We start from the raw sequence: 8,921 nt of genomic DNA, 5'->3' as shown, positions 1-8,921 counted from the left end.
TTTATCCCATGTGGTTCTTACAAGGTTCCACTCCAATAATAGTACCCAGTGGAGAAAGAATGTATGGACTGTGCCCCAAATCTAAGAATTTACCCAAACTGGGTAAAGAGAGTACTTGAGTGCCTTGTAAGTCAGAGGTGGGAGTCCAGTATAGGACTCTTAGATTACTTCCGTCCCTGTCCAGGCTGACAGTGCCCAGGGAGTTTAGGATATACACAGTGTCCTAATCAGACTGTTGGAAGTAGAAGTCTGTGATGGGAGCATCCCAGGTGGCGTCCTCAGGAATCTGGGTGAGCCTGACAGGCTGGTCAGTTTCTGGCACAGTGCAGAGGAACCAGCCAGGGTATGCAGCTGACTCGAAGCTGGAAGTGAGCCCCATGTCCCGTCGGTAGAAAGTGAAGCTCTTGGATTCCTTGGCACCAAGGTAGAGTTCCATAATGTTCACTGGCTGCCAGCAGAAGGGTATGAAGAGTGAGGGGCAGGAGTAGGGGCAGTAGGAAGATGCTTAGGCAAGGCAAGGGCCATTGGGGATAGATAAAGATATGATCCACAGCACTTGTAAGGGGTCCCCAAGGTGCCCAGAACACCAAGACAGAGTTTGTTCAAGATCTATTGGCTTAATCCCAGATGATGATGACCCAATAGGACTCACCTCTAATTTCAGAGTTGGTTCCTTCTCCATCCCACAAGACAAGCATTGGCTTCCTCCCTGGACACCCAGGATGACTGGAGAGAGCCTGGCATCCAGTGACCGATTGGGGACAACGCTGATCTCTTCACCTACAGGTAAAAGACAAGGTATTGGAAACTTGGCTCCCCTTCTGTCTGTCCACTCTAACTCAAGTCCTGGATTTTGACCAGCAGGACTTGGATTCTGGGCAGGAGTGTGAGGCATCCTGACTTTAAGCTGGGAAAAAGGGAAGGATCTTAACAGCTGTCACACAGGGAAGGACAATTTTCTGTGAACCAGTCCAGAATGGACATCAAGGCACAGAAATGTGTTTTACCACTCTCCACCCTTGCTCAGGGCCAAATCATCATGTCTTCCATAAATTTCAGGAGACTACTTTTCCAAATACTGCTTTTACTACCCTTTACTCTCACACCTCTTTCCAGATGTTTTGATCATTTTTGTTTTGTTCGTAGCAGTACTAGGGCTTGGACTCAAAACCTCATGCTAGTTTGCTATTCTTGCTCAGCTGGTTCTCTATTACTTGAGCCACACTGCCAGTTATTTTGTAGACTGAGTCTCCCAGACTTTTCTGCTCTCCCTGGCTTCAAACTACTATCCTTAGACCTTATTTTTCTAAGATTACAGGGATAAACCACCAACCAGCATCTAGCTCTGAAACTTGATTTGATGAGCCTCCCATTAGAGTTGTTTAGATATCTCACAATCTCCATGAGATTCATGTGGGCAGAAAATATCTAATTCCTCTCTGTATATCCTTCTACATCCCACATACCCATACATTACATGTATGCATGCATTGTGCACATACATATGCATGCATAAACAGGAAGACAGATAGCACCATCTGCTGTCTGGATCCCACCACTTTGCATGAACATGACCTTCAGAGAGTGGATGAGCCCAGAGTTGAGAGGCAAAGCCCACCCACATGTGAGTAAGGACAGGCAGCACATTGAATCCCTTCTTTAGCACTTGCTAAGACAAAATGGAAAACTTGATCTCAAAAATGTTCTCCTTCTGCACAGAGACTTTAGGTACTTTAAGGCCTGGGTCTTTGCTTTGCTAGAACACTTGTTTATGACTCTCTGACATGTCAGACCTAGGGTTTGAGCCATTATAGGCAGAAGATTCAAAGGCCTAGAATCACAGTTCTGTTCTAACACCAACCTTTAACAATCTTCCCAGCATTCAGCCCTCCGGCTAAGAGCTGATTGTCACGCAGATAGAGCACCTTCAGGGCTGAATCCTTCATTCTGAAACATCAGGAAGGGACTCTGTTAGGGGACTGGTTAGTGCTCCAGCTTGCCCAGGCTCCAGAGTGTCCTCCAATCTCAGGCATATTATCTTACCCTCTTCCCATTGTACCTGATACAACAGCACAACCTTCCTTCCTAGCCATATCCTAACAATGGGATGACCCCTTAGTCTCCCATTTATGCTCCTTTACCTATTCAACTTTTTCTATTTTATCCAATCTCCTCTCTGTGCTCTGTTGGAAAAGAAGCTGGACTGTGAGTTGGTTCCTAGACTCAGCTACCTTTTCTGCTGGGCCACAAAAGACAAGTCACTTACATTCCCTGAACTTGGGTGTCTTTATTGCTAGATTAGATGATTTGATAGATACTACCCAGACCTCTTCCTGATTCACCAATAATTACTGAAAACTTCAAGGTACATTTATTTCCATCTGGCCATTTATTCTATCCAAAATGAGGACTTATTTTAAAATTCCTATATTTTAATTTTCTTAGATAATTCTCATGGATGAAATTAGTTGATTTTCTTCCAAAAGCAGTTTTCTTCCAGTATTACTTGGAGAGAAAACATCAATAGTATAAAACTTGGTTTGATGTTTGGCCAAACATGATAAAACTAGCTATACATCTGGTAAGACTCAGTTGATAGCTGAGTTGTGCTGTGGACCTTTTACAACAGGCTATCTCCCACCTTCACTCCATCAGAGTGACTAAGTAACTAAGTCCCAGAGACACGTTCTGAAAACAGGACACAGTCAACCCTTGTTTCCACCATGAATTAGTTCCAGCAAAAGCCACAGGTGCTCAAGTACTCATAATATTACCTATCCATCCCATCCCATGTACTTACATCAACTCCAAATAACTTAGAATACCTAATGTCATATAAATGTCATGTAAACAGTTGTTGTACTACATTTTCAAGGAAATAAAACAGTCTGTGCATGTTTATTTTTTCAAATACTTTCAATCCACAGAAGCCTTAGATGTAAAAGGCTGACTGAACCAGACTGACTTCAATAAGAGAAAGGACTCTTTTCTTACCCAGCACTGTAAATTCTGGGGCAGAGATGAGAGCCTAATTAGCACATGCCAATGAATGGAAAGACAGATTAGTGGTTTTTTATTGTACTTTCCTCCTAGTGGCTGGTAGATGTCAATTCATTGCTGTAGGAGGCAACAGTAGGATTCTAGAAAATGGGGCCTCCTGATCCATTCTCACTATGAATGGGCCAAGCTGTACAGCAGCTCTACAATGGGGTTACTAGCCCCTACTTAGCATGGAGATACCTTGCTCAGTCACACTCCTATATGCAAGAAAGCTAGAAATTCCCTAAAGGCAGTAAAATGCTGGTCCCAACTTCCCAGATTACTTGGTGTACTAGTGAGAGCCCCAACTGGGCAAGTAGAGCTCCTCCCATCCTCTTTCACTAGGCTGGACTACTCTGCCAGGGACTCACTTTCCTCAAGGTTACCACATCAGTGGTTCAGATACTCACCGAAAGCACAATGCTCCACTCAGAACCATCTTGAGCTCCACAGTAGGCTACCCTATTTTGAAACAAACAGTAGAAAAAATTTAGACAGAGAAAAGGCTGTGCTGATAGAGGTCTGGGTAACAAGCAGGCCCCTGAGTCTTCTAGCATTGGATCAGCCTCTCCTGAACAGAGGTTATAGATCTTACGGTTATAGATCAGCTGAAGCTCCACTACTGCTAACACCCCAAAAGAATACCTCAGAATACCTCCTTTCTCCTGGCAAAAGCTTGTGGTGTCTGCTTGTTCCTCCAAGGATGTCTTGGCCTTTTAAGGACACTAATGAACCAGGGAGGAGCCCTGAAACTCAACCTAGGGAGGAGTAGGGTTTCCCATAGTGATTTTACATCACCCTAAGCCTACAGAAACACCTGCTGCTCCTCATTATTTCTCCTGGAAAGAGTCTTCTGGAGACCATTTCCCTCCACAAGTCTCAAGAGCTTTCTCGGGTGCTTTCCAGATCTCTAAGAGAATAAGAAATAGCTCAAGAAAACTAGATTCTAAAATATCTCTTTCCTCCTTCCTTTTCTTCCTTCTTTCCTCCAGTCCCTCCTTTCTTCCTGCCTGTGCCAGCCCTGTGGTAATGTGGGAGGTGGAGATCTCCTGCTTAGGGAATGTTTAGGCAACAAGTTCATTGCAGAAAAACCGGAAAATCCAGATTAGCAGAAAAAGAACATAAACATTGTCTTTGAAAGCACTATCCAAACTCTAATGACAACACTTTTTTCTCCACAACTTAAATCTAGTATTTTATGGCATAGCTGGAACATAGATCTTGTATTCCAATCTATTATTACTGGTCCTTCATTTTGCTATTGTTTTTTGTTTATTTGCTTGTCTTTTGTTAATTGGTGTGATAGACCTCTATGATTCCAACACAGATCTTCCTCTTTTTTTCATTTTAATTTTATTGTCAAGGTGATGTACAGAGGGGTTATAGTTACATAAGTAAGGTAGTGAATACATTTCTTGTCTAACTTATTACCCCTCCTCATTTTTCTCCCTCTTTTAAATACCTAAAACTAGTAAAAAAAATTATGTGATTGTGAAATAATCAGTGCACTTTTCATACCTCCACTAGTTTTGTCTGATGAACTTAGGTTAAAGGGAAGGGTCAGTGTATAGTAATAATTTAATCATGTCTTGAGTATCATTGATAACTATTTATTGTTAAAGTGCAAATGTTAAAGGGATGATATTCAAACACATGGGCCAGAAAGTTCTTAGTGTTTAAGAATAAATAAAATACCCAGATGGGAAATATCGCATTAGTCACATAATGTTATTTACAGAAAACTGTAAAATTGTCTAAATGAAAACAATTTAAAAATTGCAAAAGCAAAATAAAACAAAATTTCAGAAAGAATTGTCCTATAGGCAAAGCAGTACTGAGCAAACAGGTTTCTTTTGTAGAAGTGGGTATCATTTCAAATGGAGTCAGACTGCCATCTGCCTGGGACCCATGAATTGCATCTGTGCGTCCAGTGGACTTTTTCATGGAGCTTATAAGGCTCTTTTTACCTTCTTCCTAATAAAGAATAAAACTTGAAAAGAAGACAGAATTATGTCAGCCTGCAATTGGATGTCATACCGGCACATCATCAAGTGAACCCCATTAACAGTTCGTGGCCGGGTACCGGTAGTACATGCTTGTAATCCTAGCTACTCAGGAGGCTAAGATCTGAGGATTTCTGCTCAAAGTCAGCCTGGGTAGGAAAGTCTGTGAGACTCTTTTTTTTTTTTTTTTTTTGTCGGTCGTGGGGCTTGAACTCTGAGACTGGGCGCTTTCCCTGCACTCTTCAGCTCAAGGTTAGCACTCTGCCACTTGAACCACATCACTTCCGGTTTTCTGGTGGTCTATTGGAGATAAGAGTTTCATGTACTTTCCTGCCCAGGTTGGCTTTGAACCATGATCCTCAGATCTCAGCCTCCTGAGTAGCTAGGATTACAGGCATGAGCCAATAGGGTGTAACAATGCTCCGTAGGAAATGGGCTGATTACCTTAGTAACTGTAACCCCTCTGTACAGTATCTTTAAAATTATGTGTGTGTGTGTGTGTGTGTGTGTGTGTGTATACACAAAAAAAACTGGAAATGGTACCTGTGGCTCAAAGTGGTAGAACACTAGCCTTGAGTGAAAAAGCTCGAACAGTGCCCATGACCTTAGTTCAAGCCCCACAACTAACAGAAGAAGAGGAAGACGAAGAAGAGGAAGAAGAGGAAGAAGAGGAAGAAGAAGAAGAAGAGGAGGAGGAGGAGGAGGAGGAGGAAGAAGAAGAAGAAGAAGTTGTTGTTCTCTGGGACCCTATGCTTTGGTTTTACTTTCCAATGACAATTAACTAGGTTCCAGTGTATCACTATGGTTTAAATGACCCCAACAAAACTTATGACCATTGTAACTGTGTGTCTATATGAGAGATGAGTGGGGAAACACAGAAAGATAACTACATTAAAATACATTGCATCTATGTGTGAAGGTGGCATAATGAAGCCTGCTAAAAGCAACTGAAGCTGTTGTAGGGGAATAGTGGGGGATGGTAAAATACCAACCAGAGGAGTTAATCTGATTAAAGTACAATAGATTATCTTGCCCATGTAATTGTATCTCCTTTATACGGAATTTTCACAATAAAAAATAAAAAAATAAAGTACAATAGATGCAGGTGTGACATTACCTGGCGCCAATATGTACAATTAATAAACATTAACATATGAATGACATGAATGTAAAGCAGGTTTTATTGGGGGATTGGGTACCAGTAGGAGGAGGAAGGCATAAGGAGAGGGAGGAGGAGGATAAAGGATAAATGCTGTTGAAGTACTTTATATATGTATATAAAAAGAGAACCATGAAACTCTTGAAATTGATTTAAAAAGGAAGAAGAGGGAATGAAGGAGAATGATATAGGTGGTGAATTTCATCAGAGTATATTGTATATTTGTATGGAAATATCACAGTGAAACCTTCTTGTACAACTCATATATGCTAATAAAAATGTAGAGGAAATGAAGGAAAAAATAGTTCATGCTGAAATTTAACCTCCAACTCATGCTGATCCCAATTCCAACATATTTAAATATGAGGTCTCAAGAACTGAGACTAATTGGGATCTTTAAAAGGTAAGTCTTGAGGACAGAAGAATGGATAGATCCATTTAATGGTAAATGGGTGAATGAGCTAATTGATTATCTCTGAGTGGCTCTGCCTCTTGGGCATACCTCTGTTACTATATATTACCCTGTTCTGCCTTGGGACCCGAAAGGTCACCACCAGCAAGAACACCCTCACTAGATCCAGCTACTGATCTTCAACTTCCCAGCCTTTAGAACTGTGATTCAAATAAACATTTTTCTTTTTAAAGGTACTTCAGTTTCCTCCTTCATCTCACCTAGTTGAATCACCCAGGGGAAGCCAGAGACCATAGGACAAGGATACGAAAGTGTCCATACAGAGAGGCCTCACAGTGAGGAATGCTTACATCCTGTGAGATAACAATCTCCAATACAGATCCTCCTGTTCCTATCAGACATTCAGATGATGGCAACCCAGGCTGACATCTGGCCTGCAATCTCATGAGAACTCTTGTGAGGCCAGTCTTCTGCTCCCTGATTCTCAAAACCTATGTGAATAAATAGATGTTGCTTGGTTAAGCTGTTAGGGTTAGGAATAGCTTGTTAAATGTGATAGGTAACTAATATACCTTGTCTTCACCACCAACAGTTTCTATTACTATTGTTTTTTTAATTCACTGACATCTTCAGTGGGTATCCCCTTCTCAAAAAACATCTCAATACTTTGTAGTCTTCATGTGCCCCAGAATATGTCACAGCTGAAAACTGGTAATCCTCCATGGCTACTCATCACCACGTTTGTGAAGAAGGCAGTGCTTGCAAGGGGGCAGAGATAAAGACTTAACATATGAAGCTATCCATGTTATTAATGCATAAGCACAATTATGATAGATAACAAATTCTTGTTAGAGAAATAAATTTAATAAAAATTAAAATAGCCAATATTTATTCAGGTCTGGTTATGTTCTTGGAAATTTTATTGAAGGGGAGGAAAGCTGTGGGGATTGAACCCAAGACCCTGAGAATGCTAGACAAATGCTCTATAGCCTGAGCCACATCCCAAGCCCTCTCAAGATCCTCTTGTTTCTATGTCCTCAGCATTCAGTAGTTTGCCTGGATTTTTCACTTTATGCTCATATAGTGACCTATGGGTAACTACTATTATTATGTATTTTATGGATATAAGAATCAAACATAAGCCGGGCGCTGGTGGCTCACACCTATAATCCTAGCTACTCAGGAGGCTGAGATCTGAGGGTCACAGTTCAAAGCCAGCCCGGGCAGGAAACTCCATGAGAATCTTAACTCCAATAAACCAATAGAAAACAGGAAGTGATGCTGTGGCACAAGTGGTAGAGCGCTCGTCTTGCACTGAAGAGTGCAGGGAAAGCGCCCAGGCCCAGAGTTCAAGCCTCATGACTGACAAAAAGAAAAAGAAAAAAGAAAAAAGAAAAAGAATCGAACATAGAAATGTTCATTATATTGCCTGATTTTGACCCTTAATTAGTATTAGAGTCAAAAGGAAATGCAGGAAACTTCAGCCAAAGGCTATTGACCCCAAGATACAACAACACAGCTGTCAGAGTGATCTTTGTAACCACCTCAGTCTGATCTTGTCACTGCTCTGGTTCCCATACCTCTGAGGGTAGAAGACAAGGCAAGTCTTTGCCATCCATCCGAAGTCCTACACAGTTGGGCTCTCATTAACTCTTGTTCTTCTTCCTCCTCATTAAGGAGACTCTCCTTGCTCTTCCTTGAACAAGCAGACATAGTCCCACCTCAAGCCTTTGCACGGACTATTCTCCTTGCTTAAAAAGCACCAGTATAGTTCACTCCCTTTACCTCCTTTCGGTCTTTGCCTCAAGGCCAGCTTCTCTGTGAGACCTGTGCTTACCATCCTATGGCTATATCTCCTGCTCCCACATCCTCCTTATCCTGATTCATTTGTAGTACTCACCATACAAGATATTGTAGAATCCATCCATTTATTATGTTTATTATTTATTTTGTTTTTTTAAAATATATTATTATTATTATTATTATTATTATTATTATTATTATTATTATTTTGTTTATGTGGTACTAAGGAATCAAACCCAGGCCTCATGCATGCTAGGCAGGCACTCTCCAACTAAGCCACATTCCTGGCCCCTGTTTATTATTTATTATATGCCTTGACCCAATGCTGCTGGAAAAACTCAAATAAATGAAATTTTCACATCTCTTGTGTTGATTGTTATAACCTAAGCACTTAGAGTATTTCTGGTAAGCAATATATCTTCAATAAATACATATTTCAACAATATTGAATGAATTATATGCCACTTCACAGTAAAGGTCAATGAATTGTCTATCATTTTGCTCA

General features: G+C 41.0%; 1 protein-coding gene across 1 annotated transcript; it reads right to left on the bottom strand.

Moving 5' to 3' along the window:
- Window positions 1-223: 223 nt before the first annotated feature.
- Il36rn (interleukin 36 receptor antagonist) lies at window positions 224-3,718 on the bottom strand. Its single transcript, XM_070013262.1, has 5 exons — window positions 3,685-3,718; window positions 3,450-3,501; window positions 1,862-1,947; window positions 653-780; window positions 224-448 (listed from the first exon to the last, which is right to left on the bottom strand). The coding sequence occupies exons 2-5, from the start codon at window positions 3,476-3,478 to the stop codon at window positions 224-226; spliced, it is 468 nt and encodes a 155-aa protein (XP_069869363.1). The 5' UTR covers window positions 3,479-3,501; window positions 3,685-3,718.
- Window positions 3,719-8,921: the final 5,203 nt, after the last annotated feature.

The sequence above is a fragment of the Dipodomys merriami genome, unplaced genomic scaffold (genome assembly GCF_024711535.1).
Source record: "Dipodomys merriami isolate MVZ:Mamm:240054 unplaced genomic scaffold, mDipMer1.0.p SCAF_90, whole genome shotgun sequence".
Lineage (NCBI taxonomy): Eukaryota > Metazoa > Chordata > Mammalia > Rodentia > Heteromyidae > Dipodomys > Dipodomys merriami.
The sequence above is the reverse complement of the archived record's forward strand: the minus strand, read 5'-3'. Positions and strand labels throughout refer to the sequence as shown.

Bases quoted from the DNA above. Each gene is read 5' to 3' on its own strand.
- Il36rn (XM_070013262.1), bottom strand. From the start codon at position 3,478: ATGGTTCTGAGTGGAGCATTGTGCTTTCG. The intron at 781-1,861 runs GTTGGTGTTAGA...TTTTACCTGTAG, and splicing joins TGCTGGGAAGATTGTTAAAG to GTGAAGAGATCAGCGTTGTC. The intron at 449-652 runs GTGAGTCCTATT...TTCTGCTGGCAG, and splicing joins AACCAACTCTGAAATTAGAG to CCAGTGAACATTATGGAACT.